This window comes from Nomascus leucogenys, chromosome 20 (assembly GCF_006542625.1).
Source record: "Nomascus leucogenys isolate Asia chromosome 20, Asia_NLE_v1, whole genome shotgun sequence".
In the NCBI taxonomy this organism is placed as follows: Eukaryota; Metazoa; Chordata; class Mammalia; order Primates; family Hylobatidae; genus Nomascus; species Nomascus leucogenys.
This window is the reverse complement of record NC_044400.1, coordinates 63,514,585-63,532,890: the sequence shown is the minus strand read 5'-3', so window position 1 is coordinate 63,532,890 and position 18,306 is coordinate 63,514,585. Positions and strand designations below refer to the sequence as shown.

The 18,306-nt window shown below is 36.0% G+C and overlaps 1 protein-coding gene across 6 annotated transcripts in view; it reads right to left on the bottom strand.

Annotated features, from left to right (window-relative positions):
- KCNIP4 (potassium voltage-gated channel interacting protein 4) overlaps positions 1 to 18,306 on the bottom strand; it is a 1,193,209-nt gene that overhangs the window by 932,255 nt on the left and 242,648 nt on the right. For 2 of the 6 annotated variants that reach the window (XM_003258523.4, XM_030801365.1), the window contains exon 1: positions 7,901 to 10,959. The exons of the other annotated variants lie outside the window; for them this stretch is intronic. In XM_003258523.4, coding sequence (XP_003258571.1) covers positions 7,901 to 7,988 — 88 coding nt within the window. In that variant the 5' untranslated portion in view covers positions 7,989 to 10,959. Of the gene's footprint in view, positions 1 to 7,900; positions 10,960 to 18,306 lie in introns of those variants that run through there. 6 annotated transcript variants of the gene reach the window in all.

Sequence of the window (18,306 nt, the reverse complement as noted above, 5' to 3'; positions counted from 1 at the left end):
CCCCATTTTACAGATGTGATGACCCAGCTTAGAGGGGTCATCTAATTGGTCTTCCCAATTGTGGGGTTAGGAATAAAGCTGGAATTCCAACACAGCTCTATGCTATGCTGTTGCCTCTTAGAAGGATGGCTGGGGGTTGAGCAGAGAGAATAGCTCTCCTGGAACACATTTTCATAATATAAACTTTTTTCAGTTATGATGTAATATATTTATATTATTGTCATTAAGACTATGATGAAAAGACATTAGAGGAAGCAAAACAAAACCTGATAGATTGGATATGAGATAAGTAAAGAAGGGTGTCAAATGATGAAATGCTTTTTATGATGATATATATAATGATGAAATGCTCCCTTATGTCAAACCTTGGCACAGTACTTCTATGCCCACCCTGGCCACTCATTCAGTCCTACTCTCATATTTGTTCTTCCTGAAGTTGGAAAATAATGATTCATTGGCCATCCTCAGACCTTATTACATGTTGATCTACTGCAGGGTTTTATTCACCCCCCTTTAAAAACATAAACTGAACATTAGCCCCAAATAAAGAACACCTTGAGACATCCTGATGTGACTGCTATATCTCTATTAGGAAGGAGAAATAAATAATGTTAAGCATAGAGCCATATTTTGCAGGGACTTGCTAAAAACTGATTTGTTGGCAAAACTAGTTTATATTGTAAATATACATATATATTTATATATTTATATATATTTATATTTATATATTTATATATAATATATAATATATATTATATATTTATATAATATATTTATATATAAAAATATATTTATATATTATATATAATATAATATATATTATATATTTATATATATTTATATAATATATTATATATATTTATATATATTTAGATATTTTATATATATATATATATATATATACATACATAAATATACACATCAACGATGATCTCTGTCATGGTCAGTTGGACTTTTCTTCCACAGTTAAGGGAAGCTCCTCAGATCTTACCTTCCCAAGCCCACAAATGTATCCCAATACTGGAAAAACAGTGTTGGAGAGAAAATAAACTTCATCCAAGAAAAGCTGTTGATATGGTTTGGATGTTTTGTCCCCTCCAGATCTCATGTTGAAATGTGATCCCCAGTGTTGGAGGTGGTGGCTGGTGGGAAGTGTTTGGATCATGGGGCTAGATCCCTCATGAATGGCTTGGTGCCCTCCCCAGTGTAATGAGTTACTGACAGATCTGATTGTTAAAAAGAATCTGGGACCTCCCTTCCTCTTGCTTCCTCTCCTGCCATGTGACACATCTGCTTGCCTTTCACTTTCCACCATGATTATAAGCTTCCTGTGGCCTCACCAGAAGCCAAGAAGATACTGGTGCAATACTTGTACAGCCTGCAGAACCGTACGCCAGGTAAATATTTTTTCTTTATAAATTACTCAGCCTCAGGTATTCCTTTATAGCAATGCAAAACAGAGTAACACAGCCATCAATGTGCCTAACAAACACAAACCATAGCCGTATCTCACTGAGTTGTAATAACATCTTTCCATAATAGCAAACATCACATTATTTTCAAATAGCATTTAATTTAGCTGATTATAATGACATTCTCTCAGAATACAGAGTCAATTTGTTTGAACGTATAGGTTTACTTTACTTCTGGAATGTAAAAAAACATACAGAGAAATATTTGAGAGAAGTTCTACTGTCAAAGTAAAAGATAAACAATGATAGGGAGCTATGTGGTAGAATGATAGGAACCTCTGCATGACCCAGAGATATGATTAGCTTGCTCATGCCACTTTCAATACCTTTTGAGGGGAAGCAACATGACCACTGTGAGTAATTTTAAATAAAAAAGCCCAGTCAGTGGTAATACCAGTGGTGAGTGAATAGAAAATAATCAATACTGCTATGAACATATTTCTCCTGCTTAGAGTAGCTTCCCTGCAGGTTCCTAGGATGGGGTCAGACAATGGAAGCAGTAGGAGAAACTCTGAAAGTAGGAGGAAAATGAGACTAGCATTTTTTTCTTCCCTGAGCTTTCTTCCTATCAGACCTCTGTGGGTAGGCTATATTCCTGTACTCAAGGCCACCACTCTGTCTGGAAGCTTTCTGGACACAGTTTTCCTCTCCAGGCTCTGGAAATGGTTCCTATCTCTTGCCTCTTCAATAGTTTACTGTTACCAGCTGGAGCATACACATTACCCCTTATTGCTCTAAATACAGAGTCACTTTATCAAATTCTTTTCTGGAGTGTAAGATCTCCTTCCTGCCAGAAACAGAAATGATACAGATCACAATCAATGTATAATATCCTCAGTAGTCTTTGTGTTGTATTGTGTAACTTAAACATTTCTTTAAGTACTTAAAGGAGACACTGATGTGTAAGTGCTGAAGTTTCTGGTAAGAAAGCTCTGATTACCTTTAGCAAGAGCGGCAAATGCAGCTCTTTTTTTTTTTTTTTTTTCTTGAGACAGTCTCACCCTGTTGCCCAGGCTGGAGTGCAATGGTGAGATCTTGGCTCACTGCAACCTATGCCTCCAGAATTCAAGCGATTCTCCTGCTTCAGCCTCCTGAATAGCTGGGACTACAGGCGCCTGCCACCATGCGCAGCTAATTTTTTGTGTCTTTAGTTGAGACAGGGTTTCACCATATTGGTCAGGCTGGCCTCAAACTCCTGACATGGTGATCCCACCCGCCTCAGCCTTCCAAAGTGCTGGGATTACGGGAATGAGCCACCGTGCCGGGCCAAATGCAGCTCTTTCTATGAATATGAGCTCCTCCCTTTAGACCACGTGCAACATGTTGATTAATTGAGCCAACTGGTCAACAAGTGAGTTTTAAGAGTTTACCATGTCTAAGACTATGAGATCAGACCACTTACTACTTTAAAGTTATGACAATGATAAAAAACAGTCTTCTTTGGGAAAGAAGAGGCTTTAACCCTGCAAGCTTACCTAATATGCTAATTATAGGAAAAAGAACATAATTTGCAATGTAATAAAACATTAACATGCAAATTACTTTCTGAAATTAAAGAAGGCAACCAGTAACCTGTATATATAAATGTTTTGTTTGTTTAAATCAGAGATCCTGTAATCAGATTTGACAGAAATGGCAGATTATAAGAAGATTAAGCAAGACCATGAATTCCCCACAAATGTCCCTTTAATCCTGATTAGAAAGTTAAACAGGACAAAATAATTATCCTGATAAAGTTTAAAATGTAAACTCTGTTGGGAAAAGTAACAGTGCCATAAATTCATTGGCAGTCAAGTGTAAACATCATTTTTCTTTGCTTTCTTTTTGCTTGAGAATAGGTTTCAATGGAAGAAAGAGCACAAGAAAACAGTGTAACATGGTGGTATTTTATATGCATTTGAAAAATGCAAATTTTACAGGATGCTATAAGAAATATAATCTTGTTTTATCAGCAAAATTTGAAAGAATGGATTAAAAAGTTGAAAAAAATAAATCAGGAATAGCATAATTTCAGAACAGGCAGGCCGAGAAAATATAAACTGTGTATTTGACTGCCACATGTCAGGGAAATAGAAAATCCTGTCTTTTTTTTATTTTTTTTTTTTTTGGCCAAGATTCAACTTGAATTTTGCTAGTGTTTATTTATGTGAGGTCTTTAGGGGCATATCCTTTGTGTGAGATGTGTCTGCCCTATGTGTAAATGTGGCTGGGCTGGGGGACGAGAGAGTACATAGCAGAGAGAGGTTGGAAATACGATTCTGTTCTATCATCTCCAGGGAGAAAGAAGAGAACAGAAAGTGGAAGGGCACACGGCCAGAAACAAACTTTGTCAAGTCTCTGATTTTGCTTAGGATCACCTCTTACCTTCTCTTCAGACTTCAAAAATGTAGTATAAAAAAATATTTAAGGCTGGGCGTGGTGGCTCATGCCTATAATCCCAGCACTTTGGGAGGTCGAGGTGGGTGGATCACCGCAGGTCAGCAGTTCAAGACCAGCCTGGCCAACATGGCAAAACCTCGTCTCTAGTAAAAATACAAAAATTAGCAGGGCTTGGTGGCGAGTGTCTGTAATCTCAGCTACTCGGGAGGCTGAGGCAGAGAGAATTGATTAAAACCCGGGAGGCGGAGTTTGCAATGAGCTGAGATTGCGCCACTGCACTCCAGCCTGGGTGATAGAGCGAGACTCCGTCTCAAAAAAAAAAAAAAAAGTAAGTCTTTATATGACTAGCCTGTGGTGACTTGACCCACCATACCTTCAATGATGTCAAGTTTAAGGCCGGAAACCACTCAAAGAAAATTTGTGAAACAAATGTACAAATGTGCACCATCTCTCCCTCTCATCCTTTAATCTAAAGCTCTCTACTTGATGGAATGATGAATTCTTACCTCTTGCTTTTAATAATATAATTTCACAAAATTTGAAATACTTTAACCCACTAGTTAAACAGCAATTCACTGTTTCACAGAATTTTTGGGTTTAAATTGCTTTTGCTTCCCTTAGGTGGAGAATTGAACTTGGATATGCCTATAACTTTCAGACCTGAAGCCTGAAACAGAGCTCCAGGCAATATTCACCTCACACATATATTTGGAGAGTTCTTGCCAATAGAAAAATGTGTTCAGGTCTTGATTTTTACAGAAAACAATGTACAGAATATTGAAAAATGTCAAAACAACCTTCAAATAAGTACCCTAAAACATGACAATATTAAATTTCACACATAAAGAAGAAATAGTTCAAAACATGATATCTGCAATAACATTCCTCCTTCTCAATGGGGCAGCATTCATATGATAGGATGTTGTATGGGTTCCTGTCATACACAAATAGAAGTGTCGTATTCTTGGAGTAATCCTAAGACCTATCTCCATTTATTTAGGTGTACAAGAATATATTGGGTAGCATGAGCCCCATCTAGAATTGAATATGATATGGCATATCAAGAGGCAGATCTCAAACTGAGAGGAAAATAGTATAATTGATCCTACAATGAACTGAGGCCATTAACTTGTAATATTTGCATATGGATTTCTGTGATTTACTATACGTAACAAATAAACTTTTAAAATGCATGTTTTTATGATAAATACAGACATTATATATGTTTGTAAAATACATTCTTTGAGAAGTGATTTGCCATGATAAAAAATATGTAGGAAGTTTCAGGGAAAATAGATGTATCTTATTTTAGCTGGACAAATCTTTACTTTTGAATCTGTACTCTCTAAAAAAATAATTTTATTAATCAAATTAAATTTTTAATTTGTAAGCAATCCTAGGCATTGCCAAAACTTACATGAAAAGCTCTCACAAAAGGAAATTACTTTTTTCTAACTTGTAATAACACTAATAAGACAAATTGAAGGAAAGTTTGTATCCACGAAAATTTCTTCGAACTTCCAATGTTCTATGTTTGTATAAATGGCCCATTTTGGTATCAAATGAGAAGCAGCTGCCAAATATAAAATTATATATTTAAGAATTAACTTGTTTTCAAATATAAAACAAAATCACTATTTCCTCAGATAACACGATTGATCAAAAAAAAAACAAAAATAAAGGTCTTGTTGGTAAAAAGAAAAAAAAAATCATCCAAGACATGTTCGTGTTGTTTTAAATTTTTGATAACTACAAATATACATGCTGATTGCTCAGGATACAATTAGCAGCTGCCTGAATATCCAACCTTAAAGGAAATTTTTTGAGCTAGTTCAACTCTGTTTCCTACTTCTTCATTAATTACTAGCTAAGGGACTTGAAAGTGTTCTAATGAATTTTACATCAGACTCCGCAATATGAATGGTGTATATTATCACAGCATCTAGTAAATGCATACATTGGCTTTTCCAAGTAGCGTTTTGAGTAGTTGTAAAGATTCTGGCTGGATATCACAAAATTTAGTATTAGAGACTGAGCCGAAAAGAATTTTTACAAGAAACAGGTTGCTGTAATCACATTTCTCAGGTCATAAATCTATGTTACTACTTTATGATAATCGTCGGTCCTTGTTCTCAAAGTTCAAAGATGCTGTGCTTCTTTTATTTTTCTCCTGTGGTTCAAAAAGAAGAAAGCAATCCCACTTACAGTGATTTCCAAATACACACTGAATAAAGCTTAAAATATTACTGCTATACTAGCTTTCCATAATTTCCATATTATAAAGTACCATCCAGTGATAAAGTACCAACTACAGTGTTTTAGATTTAATACTTATGGTTTCCAGCTTCACAACAACTTACCATTTTCATAAAATTCCTTGAAATCAAAAGTTTAAGAAAACTATTCAACAAACAGAGTGAGCTAGAAAGGCAGAAAACTGCACCTAAATCCAGTCAGAAACAGAAAGAACCTTAGGATTGCCCTGTCAGAGAGCAAAGGACAGACAACCATGGAAACCTCATGGTTTCTCTAATTTCGTAGCAAGGTAAAAGATCACCTCTTGCTCATTTTCAAATGTGACATGATACCATAAATGGCACATCATCCTTACTTGAATGTTTAAAGCTAATATGCAGGTAATGTCAAAGTCATAGTGATGGGACTAACCATTTGTAATCTAAAGGTGAAGACTGCATGAGAAACACCACAGAGCTCCGAGTTGGCAAAAGTCAGATACAGACTCTCAATGATTATTCCTTAAAGAATATCCAAAGTCACCATAATTCACATTACCTAAAGATTAAAATGCGGATATTAACAGGAAATTAACATTAGGATATTAACAATCCTCTTAATATCTATTAATATTTGATGATGCTGTCTAAAATCATTTGATTGTCAGTTACTCTCTTAAAATGGTTTTCCCTTATTACACTAACATAATCGTATATGCAGTTTAGTTAATTATCGTCAAGACTTTACTGTCTTAGGTAAAATGTTGCTCAAATTCATCTCTCAGCTTTGTATCAGCACAAGATCACCTCTTGCTCATTGTCAAATGTGACACAATATCATAAATGGCACATCATCCTTGCATCATCCTTACTTACTTACAGTGTGTGAGTTTCTTTACTCTTTTTTTCTCTTTATTTAGATTAAAGAAAACAGGTATAGGTCAGTATTTGAAAAATAAAGCTCACAACAGTTCTTTATGACCAGAATCAAAGTGTGTGTTCTATTAATCAAGATTTGTCTCTCAGAAGTTTGGTGATCTGTTAAAATATATATATTATCAGTGTCAAGTATTTTAGTCCCACTTGTCACTAACTTAATGACAGCATTGCCTAGGGATTTCATGGGCAACAAAACTGTTGGTTTAGCCTCATAATTTTGGAACATATTAAAAATATTTTCTTGCTATCAACACTTAGATTTAAATAGAGTTTCTATTTCAATCGTGCCAATTTTTAAACATTGAAATCCACTGCAATGAAACAAATATCAAACCTCACATGGACATTTTACTCTTCGGCTGTTTTCATATTTTGCTCACATTTTGCAAGGAACTCAGAGATCCAAAAGAAATATCCTTAACTCTTTCACGGCCAAGCCCTATGATCAAACACACAGGAAATAATCTATGGATTATAATAATCAAAGAGTTCTAGAGGATTTCTAAATATGTGCAGGAAGAAAATCTGTGTGCTTTTTCAGTAAACTGCAGCAATCAGGAAAGACGAGAAAAACCCCTTGCACAATCATGTATTAAAAAAAAAAATCTTTCTACTCTGCAGATACTGTTTCCTGAAATTTACCAACAACACTGCCTTGAAGAGATAAAAAAAAAAATACATCCGTAGAATTTAGTTCTACCCCCAAAAGAGCTGCACTGCATACATTTTTAGAAACATAAATCTCAGCAAATACAGTTGCATTTTATTGACAACATTAAAAATAATCATAACAAAGAAATAGTGAGCTTTCCCTATTCCATTTCAACTTCATTGCCATGCTCTACTAGCCTCTATTAAAAAAAAAAAAGTCATTACCTGTATGAAGAGAACCTGTTAATAGTCTGAGAAGGTACTGGGCAAATTTCAACATTTCACGTTTACACCGCTTTCTACAGCCACTCATCTTAAGCAACAAGGTATTCCTCTGAGGAAAGCCAGAAGTCTTTGCCAATAATAATAATAAAAAAAAAGACAGTCTCTGAGGAGAAACTTCTGTCTCAGTTTACGCACAGGCTGCCTTACAACTCCTGTGGAATTAGCTGTTAACGCCTCAATCAGAAATTCCTTTAAAATGCTAGAGAAGCCAGATACAGCTACAACAGTAACAGGGAGGTGAGAAAACACGGCTTCTCAGTGTGGTGACCAAGTTCTTCTGTGGCAACAGATAGGCTGCCGGTTCACACTTGTAGTAACCCAGCTCTGGTTCTGCTCGGCATCCCCTCTGCAGAAGCAGTTGCAACCTCACAGACCATTCAGAGGGAGGCGGGGCCTGCGATGCCAGCTCATCAGTGAATCAGCATGTAAGCAGGTGAGGAGACAGATGACAGGTCACTGGGTCTGAAACCCTTCGGATACCAATAAAGGGAACCTGCGAGTGCACTCCAGCCTGCTAGGGAGGAATCTCAGGGCCCGAGGCTGCACAAAATGAATGATTCCCAAAAAAAGGAGGTGGGGAGAGGGAAGCATGCAGCTCAAGGTCAGACATCAGACAACTCCCTGACACAGTGTTAATCAGATTCATGAAGGCTACATGGGGGAAAGGCTCATTTGAGAAGCTGACCCTGATTCTAAACAGACTTGACGATTTACCACCAAATGGGGACAATGCTATTTTGTCAGGGATAAATGTATTCTTCATCATGGGCTGAGAGGTAGAAAACAAGCTGTTTCTTAAAACTGGCTACATTTTCTGCACAGCGCAGGCTCAGGTATTTGGAAATTAGGATACATAATTGTCTCCTTTAAAACACAGTAGCCTAGAAACCACAAATCTTAAGCCCTCTACTTTGCCTCCAGGCAACAGAGCTCCAAAACTAATTTGCTGCGTTGTCCAAAGAGAAAGAAGTGCCTCAGTTTCTTCATATTTCAAAAAGGCAAACACAACCATCTCCCTACCAATCAACTTTTTTGCAATTTTCACAAAGTACTTTCCTTTTAAGACACTGGGATAGAGGCAGTTGCTGTGAAAGCCAGAAAACTACAGGCTTGCCTTCTCTGAAAAAGTGGTTTTCCTGAATTCTTAAGTGCCATAGGCAGTTTTCAGGATTTGTCTACACTCTTAATTTATACTCCTAGAGTTTTTGTTTATTTTTGTTTGTTCTGTATAAATATAAATATTATATCTGTGAGATTTAGCACAGATGGGGCCATATTTTAAATACCTAGACAGGCCTTTTGGCTTCTTTTTCTGACAGTTGCAATAATTCTAGTTGAAACTGATAATTCTCAAAAGTATTACATATGAAATTATGTTCTTCTACACTAAAGAAAGAAGCACTCCTGGACTTACAGACTGAAACACATTGAATGGAAACTCACTGTCTTCTAGAACTCTTCCCCATTCCCACCAGTCTCAAGAATCTAACCATTCTAACCACTTAAATGGAATAACAAAGCATGCATTCTAGGAATTTTCAGAACTTTAACTGAAATTATTTAAGATATAAATAGACTCATACACAAAAATCAGCAACATGCTTTCTGAAGTTCTTTCTCCTACACATTTACCATGAGTGATGGCATCCCTAAGTTTGAAATAGGCAGAAGAAATACACAATTGTAGTTCAACAGTTGGTTTAATTAGTTGAACACCCCATTTCCTTATCTACAAAAGTGGGAATAGAATGCATATTTTATTTACTTGTTGGAGAGTAAAATAAGATAGGGAATGGACAACCTTAAGCACAGCAGTTTTATTCAGAGATGTAGAAATTATATACTGAGCACCTATTATGTTCCAGACATGGTTCTATGTGCTGGGAACACAGTGGTAACTGAGAAAGGCAAAGCCTCTGTTCTCATGCAGCTTACACCTAAACAAAGAAAACATCAAGTTATCAAATAATAAATAAGAACATATCCCATGTAAGTAAGTGCTGTTGAACCAGGAGAGAACATTAAAACCAGCTGGCAGAATAGAAAGTGAGTAGGTTGAGAGGTCAGGAAAGAGATCTCTAAGAAAAGAAGTTAAGCAGGAGTTTAAATTACAAGAAGGAACTGACCGTGAGATGTTTAGGGTAAAGGGGACCTTGAGTGGAGGAAACAGCTTGTGCAAATACCCCAAGCTGGGAATGAGCCTGGCATCCTTAAGCAACAGAAAGAAGGGTGTGGCTGCTGAAACATGCTGAGCCAGGAGAGACTTCTGGGAGGCATTCTCATGGATAAAGTCAGGGGCTACAGTATGTGAAGCCTTATAGCTGGGGTAAGGGATTTAGATTTCAGTCTCTTTGCCAGAAAGCCACTCTAGGGAATACGGGACTTGTGTGATCTGCCTGCTATGTAAAGGATGAACTGCTAGGGAGCAAGAGTGGAAGAAGGAACACACGTGAGGGGGCATCACAGCAGTCCAGGTGAGGAACAATGGTGGCATGGGCAGGAGTGGAAATATAGGTAGTCAGTTTCTGGATATAATTGAAAACAGAATCAGTACAGTTTGGTACACTGAATAGGGACATGAGGGAAAGAAAAGAATTAAGAATGAATTAGTTTGGGACATGAATAACTGAATGGGTAAATTTAATGAGTTGATGACACAGACATGCTATGGGATTGCTGGATCATATGATAATTCTGAGTTTTTTGAGATCCTCCATACTGTATTCTAAAATAGCTGTACTATTATAATTTACTTTCCCAATAACAGTATACCCCGGTTCCCTTTTCTCTGCACCCTTAGGATACCTGTTATCTTTTGTCTTTTGGCTAATAGCCATTCTAATAGATGTGCAGTGATAGATCATTGTGATTTTAATTGGTATTTACCTGATGATTAGGGATGTTGAATGTTTCTTCAGGAACTTGTGGGTCATTTGTATGTCTTCTTTTGAGAAACGCCTGTTCAGGTCCTTTGCCCATTTTTTAAATGCATTATTTGTTTTCTTGCTATTGAGCTATTTGAGTTCCTTACATATTTTGGATATTACCCTTTATCAGATGTATGGTTTGCAAATATTTTCTGCCAATTGTGGATTATCTTTTCACTGTGTTTTTGTTGTTGTTTTGTTTTTTGCTGTGCAGAAGCTTTTTAGTTTGCTGCAATTTCATTTCTCTATTTTTGCTTTTGTTGTCTGTGCTTTTGGGTTCCTATATGGACAATAAATCATTGTCCATACCAGTGTCCTGAAGCTTTTCCCCTATATTTCAGTAGTATCACAGTTCCAGGTTTTACATTTAAGTATTTAATCTATTTTGAGTTAATATTTTTGTATATGATGTGAGACAAAGGTCCAGTTTCATTCTTCTACATATGGTTATCCAGTTTTCCCAACACCTTTTATTGAAGACACTGTCCTTTCCCCATGGTGTGTTCTGGGCACCTTTGTCAAAACTACTTCTGGGGATATACATAAAAAATTAAATTAGTATGTCAAAAAGATATCTCCATTTCCATGTTCATTTCATCATGATTCATAATAGCCAAGATACGGAAGCAACCTAAGTGTTCATCAACAAATGAATGAATAAAAAAATGTGGTATATATACACATTGGAATAATATTCAGCCTTATACAAATTAGGAAATTCTATCATTTGTGATAATATGGAATAAACTCAAGGATGTTTTATGCTAAGTTAAATAAGCCAGGCGCAGAACAACGAATATTGTATGATCTCACTTATATGTGGAATCTAGAAAAGGTGAACTCATAGGAACAAAGAGTCGAACGGTATTTACCAGAGGACGAGAGGGAAGGGCTGATGGAAAAACGAAAAACGCTGGTCAAAGGTTACAAAGTTTCAGCTAAACAGGAAGAATACATTTTATTGATCAATTGTACAACGCGATGACCACAGCTGCTAATAACGTATATTTCAAAATTGTGAAAAGAGTAGATTTTAACCATTCTCACCACAGAAAGATAAGTAGGTGAGATAATCAAATGGTTAATCATCTTGATTTAATCTTTCTGCAATAACCATATATATCGAAACATCATATTGTACCCCATAAATATATGCCAAGTATTATTTGTCAATTAAAAACTTAAAAATATAAATAAATACAAATTAATACCGTGTGTAGTCTTCTAGGGTTAAGAGAATCAAAAGATCTGCTTTAGATCTATTAGAATTTAGATATCTATAATGTACTAAAAAATTAAGATGGATGTTTTAATTCATTTTAAAATACATTTTTGTTGTTGTTTTATTTTTTTGAGATGGAGTCTCACTCTGTCACCCTGGCTGAGTGTAGGGGCATGATCTTGGCTCACTGCAACCTCTACCTCCTGGGTTCAAGCGATTCTCCTGCCTCAGCCTCCTGAGTAGCTGGCATTACAGGTGCCCGCCACCATGCCCAGATAATTTTTATATTTTTAATAGAGACAGGGTTTCACCATGTTGGCCAGGCTGGTCTCAAACTCCTGACCTCAGGTGATCTGCTCGCGTTGGCCTCCCAAAGTGCTGGGATTACAGGAGTGAGTCACCATGCCCAGCCTACTAAAACTACTTTTTAAAATGAGAGCTAAAACTAGAAAACCTACAAATGTCAAAAGGATAATAGATATGTTGGTCAATGGAGGCTGCTACAACAAAATACCACAGTCTGGGTGGCTAAAACAACAGACATTAATTTCTCACAATTCTGAAGACTAAGAAGTCCAAGATCGAGGTGCCAGAATATTCAGATTTTGGTGAGCGCCCTCTTTCTACCTTGTAGAGTGCTGTCTTCTCTCTGCATCCTCACACGGAGGAGAAAGAGAGAGAGAGGTGGTATCTTCCGCCTCTTATAAGGACACTAATTCTATCCTGAGCACACTACCCTCATGACCTTATCAAAACCTAATGACCTCCAAATGTCACAACTCCAAATAAAACCACACTGAGAGGTTAGGACTTTACATATAAATTTGTGAGCAGGAAAAACAAATATTCATTCCATAAGAGAAGAATACTACAAACAACCCTACAACATAATTTTCGTGAATTAGATGAAATGGAAAAATTTCTTAAAAAATACAAACTAAAACAATTCACCAAAGATTAAATAGATAATTTGAATAGCTTTATACCTGTTCAGTAAGTAAATTTAATTTGCAATTTATAAAATTTTCCATAAAAAAAACCTTCAGACCACATGGTTTCACTGGAGAATTCTATCAAACATCAAAAGAAGAATTAACACTAATTCTTCACAATCTCTTCCAGAAAATAGACAAGAGTTAATACTTCATAATTCATTTTATGAATAGAGTATTGGCATGACACAAAAACTAGAGAAAGACAATATCACATAAAAGTAAATTACAGACAAATATCTCTTACAAGTATGGACTCCAAAATCCTAAACAAACTATTATCAAAGAGAAATTAGCAATATATAAAAAGAAATATATACTATAATCAGGTAGAGTTCATTCTGGGGATGCAAGCCTGGTTCAGTATTAAAAAAATCAAAGTAGTACATCATATTATCAGGCCCCCACAAAAAAAAATCACGTGATTATATTCATTGATGCAAAAAAAGCATATGACAAAATTCAAAACTCATTCATGATTAAAAAAAAATCCAAGAAATAGGAATAGACAAACTGCTTTACTTTGATAAAGAACATCTACAAAAACCTACTAGTAACATTATGATTAATGGTGAAAGGCTGAATGTTTTCACCCAAAGATAAGGATCAAGACAAAAAAGTGCTTCAACCAATGTTATTCAACATAGGGTTGGAAGTGCTAGCCAGTATAATGAGATAAGAAAAGAAACTTAAAGGCATACAGATTGTAAAGAAATAAATAAAATCTTTCCATTTGCTAAGATTATTTTCTATATACAAAACCGAAGGAATCTATAAAAATTAAAATTTCTTTTTTTTATTATACTTTAAGTTTTAGCGTGCATGTGCACATGGATGAAGCTGGAAACCATCATTCTCAGCAAACTATCTCAAGGACAAAAAACCAAACACCGCATGTTCTCACTCATAGGTGGAAAAATTAAAATTTCTAGTATAAATTAGGGTCTTCAGGAATGTCATAGGATACTAGCTAAATATTCAATTATACTACTTGAAAAAAATCTGTTGTACTAGCAATGAACATATGGGCACTAAAATTTAAAATACAGTATCATTTACAATGACTCAAAAAATGAAATACTTTGGTGTGTGTCAAACAAAACATATACAAGACTTGTGTGCTAAAAATTACAAAAACTCTGATAAAAAAATAAAAAGATGATTTAAATAAAACACAGTAAAGATGTCAGTTCTTTACTGCAACTGCAAGCAAAATTACAACAAGACTTTTCGAATATAGACAAGATTTTTCAAAAATGTATATAGATGTACAAAGGAACTAGAATAGCCAGCACAACTTTGAAAAGTAAGTCTTGAAATCAGGTAGAACGATTTTGAGACTTATATGGCTGCAGTTCTCAAGTTTGTGAGGTATGGTTAGAACAACAGATGAGCACATGATTCAGTGGTACAGAGTAGAAAATGCAGAAATAGAGCCACACAATTATGCACACCTAATTTTGACAAAGATGCAAGAGCAGCTATTCAATAGACGAAAGACAGCCTTTCAACAGTGATGCTGGAGCAAATGGACATCCATAGGCAAGAACCCAACCTTGGAGAAGATCTCACACCTCGTATAAATACTAGCTCAAAATACATCACAGGCTTAAATGTAAAATGTAAAACTGTTAAAGTTTTAGAAAAAAAAAGAAGAAAATCTTCAGAATCTAGGGCTAGGCAGAGTCTTTAGCAATGTTCATTGCTGGTAAAACAGATGTTTTCAATTAGTATATATTCCAAAAACATGAGCCATAAAAGGAGAAATTAATAAATTAGATGGCATCAAAGTTTAATACTTTCACTCATCAGAGACCCTGTCAAGACAATGAAAAGACAACATACAGAGTGAAAGTGAAATCTGCAAACCACTTATCTGACAAAGGATTTGTATCTAGAATATATAAAAACTTTGAATATTCAACAATAGAGAAGCACACAATCCAATTAGAACATGAGCAAAAAACATGGAGAGTCATTTCACCACAAAGGTAAAACAGAAGGCAAGTAAGCACATGAAAAGATATTTAATAGCATTAGTAATTATTGAAATGTAGACTAAAACTACAATGAGTTACTACTACACATCTATTAGAATGGCTAACATAAAATCAAAAATAGTGTCAAGACCAAATGTTGGCAAGGACAGAAAAACTGGATCACTCATACATGGACAGTGAAAATGTAAAATGTTACAGTCACTCTGGCAAACAGTCTGGTGGTGTCTTAAAATTCTGAACATACATCATCTACAAAACCCAGCAATTGTACTCCCGCGCATTTATCCCAGAGAAATAAAAATTTATTTTCACACAAAAACCTGTACATGGATGCTTATAGCATTTTGACTTGTCATAGTCTTAACCTAGAAACAACCTAGATGCCCTTTAATGGGTGAATGGTTAAAGAAATTGTATATGTCCAAACCATGTGATACTAGACAGCAATAAAAAGGAATGAACTAGCGATAGACACAATTTGGATAGCTCTCAAGGGAATTACACCGAGTGAAAATGCCAGTCTCAAAAGATTACATACCACGATTCCATTCATATAACATTCTCAAAATGACAGAATTATAAAAGTGGAGAACAGATTAGTGGGTGCCAAGGATTAAGCAAAGGGTGGGGGCAGAAAGAAGTGCATTCGCTATAAAAGTGCAACATGGCAGATCCTTGAGGCGATGGAAGTCTTCTGTGTCCTTATTGTATCAATGTTGATATCTGAGTTGTGATGTTTTATTATAGTTTTGTAAGATGTCACCACTGCAGAAAACTGAGTAAATTGTACACTGCATCTCTCTGTATTATTTGCTTATAATTCCATGCTAATCTACAATTATATGCAAATAAAAATTTAATGAAAAATTTAATAAATAAAATTTTTAAAATACCTTTTGAGCCCCTTCTATGCACTACTGTTTTCAGTGCTGAATATACACGAGTGAATCCAACAGACAAAATTGGTGTCTCATGGAGCTTATAATGGGGAACGGGGAAAGTAACAACAGAACAGGCAAAGGGACACTGAGCATGTCGAATGGAGGGAAGGGATGGCAGGGCATGTAAAGCAAGGTGATAACAAAAGTCCTCATGGGAAAGTGATGATGTTTGAGTAAAATTTGAAGGTGGTGTAAAAGAGACCCATGTAGATACCTGGAATGGGCACGTAGGTGCTTTCTCTGTATATGTAACTTTCTGTAGACCCTTGACAGTCAGCTAATATTCCACAAATCAATCTGCTTGAAAAACCTTCTCAAAATCAGCCCTCTGTAGAAGGTTCATTTTTCACACTGAAGCCTAGACCACCAGTATGATCTCTAGGGAAAGTAATTACTTTTCTCTAGGGAAAGTAATTACTAATCACCAATTGTGTTGGATGTGTGCAAGGATCCCACTGCCTGTATCTATGTGTTGTTGGGGAGTATGCAGGGAAAATAATGTTGTTTAATGCTATCCTTGGGAAAACACAAAACATAATTAGGAAGAGAACTATACAAATATCACAGAGTATTAGAAAACAAAAATGTTCTTTTAATGATCAGCTAATTTGGATTAGATATAACTACCACTAGCAGCAATATCAAGAATCAAGAGTTGCATGTTCAGTAATAACAGATGTCTTTAATATTTCAGAGATGTTTGAGCAAAGCCACTGTCATTTACAAAGAAATATAAGTGAACAGCTCATAAGGGCTTAAAGGTTTTCTAGATGAAATCAGTTTTGGCACATGGTAAGGGGACTACTAAAATTCCTAACAGTAAAGTTACAGAAAAATTTAGTTTAAATGCAAACCGGCTCATCATGTGATAAGAACAAAAGGTTCCTTGATGAGTGATGATTCCATAAGCAACTACTGGCCATGTGAAATAAGTTACAGAAGGACATAGAAGTGTAGGCTCATTTCAAGATATATTTCTCCTAATTGCCTTTTGGAGGAAATGTTTTTCAGAGCAGCTCTTTTAGAGAAGGCCAAAGTCCAAATATGTGAAATCTTAAATGCACTTAGATGATCCTCATTGCTTCTTAGAATGGAAAAATAAATGTGACTGATTGATTAAGGGAAGAAGGTTGGCTTCCCTTCAACGAATGAGGAGTGTAGTGATTCCCAAGAAGACTCTTCTCACAATGGAGTTTGCTCGCAAAGACTGCTCCTCTCAAAACATCTTGGTGTATTCTCTATATCTCAGTGGGAACAGACATTGTTATGCCTTTCAAATTGTCACAAGTTGCAAAATTAAACATGTGCAGCATAAAAATAGCACACCATGGGGCTGCAAAGAGAAGCAGAGCAGAGCCTTGCGGCAAAGTCACAGGTTTTAAAAGTGGGTCTTGATAAAATATCAGACTCGCTACTGTCCATTAGAGAGGAACTCCCCAGTGCCAGGTCCATTATTATTCCAGAAGCTGTTCCCCTACTTCAAGGAGTAAAGAGCCTGCCATGACACTACCAATGTTTGGATCGACTTTGGTTATAGCTCCGTGAATACAAAGCAAGTCACAATCAACCCTACTGGCATAAGAAGTCCTCCTTTAGTGTGGCTAGGTCTAAATCGATCACAAACCATACGATAAACATTTTAGGTAATGCCTAAATGATGCCATTGTTGAGGCTTTCTGCCATAGTCTAATGTCATACAATGAAGACTAAACCATTGATAGATATGAGGATTCTGTATCACCTTGGTATTGAGTGTGACAATGTGAACAAATATTTACATGTAAATAGAGTTACAGAAGTATCTACTAAATACAGATTATGAGCTTTAAAAAGTAAAACAAAACATCTTGGAGGGCCGAAGAAGTGAAATTTTTTCTAGAAGATGAGATTGAACTATTCTTTGGTTGCGTTTTTAAGGAAAGCCACTGTTTGTTATTCATGAGTGTTCAGAGGTAAGGAAAAGTGTTTATGACACACGTGTAGATTTTGGACAAATAGTCCATTGGAAATGTGCACCAGGTAGAGGTGAGGCTCCACTGATGAGACCCCATCCACCTAAAACTCTGTCTGAAGTCCTCATTATTGTTGTTACAGAAGATGGGAGCAGATGTGTTTAGCTGAGGGAGAGCCCTGAGAGTCAGAGACGGATGCTTACATCATACTTAAAAGAAAATAAAAATACACTGGAGACACAACTGGCATCATGGACTTGGAATTTGGATTCTGTGTCAGCATCCAGGACTTCAAAAAAGGGGTCAGTAGGG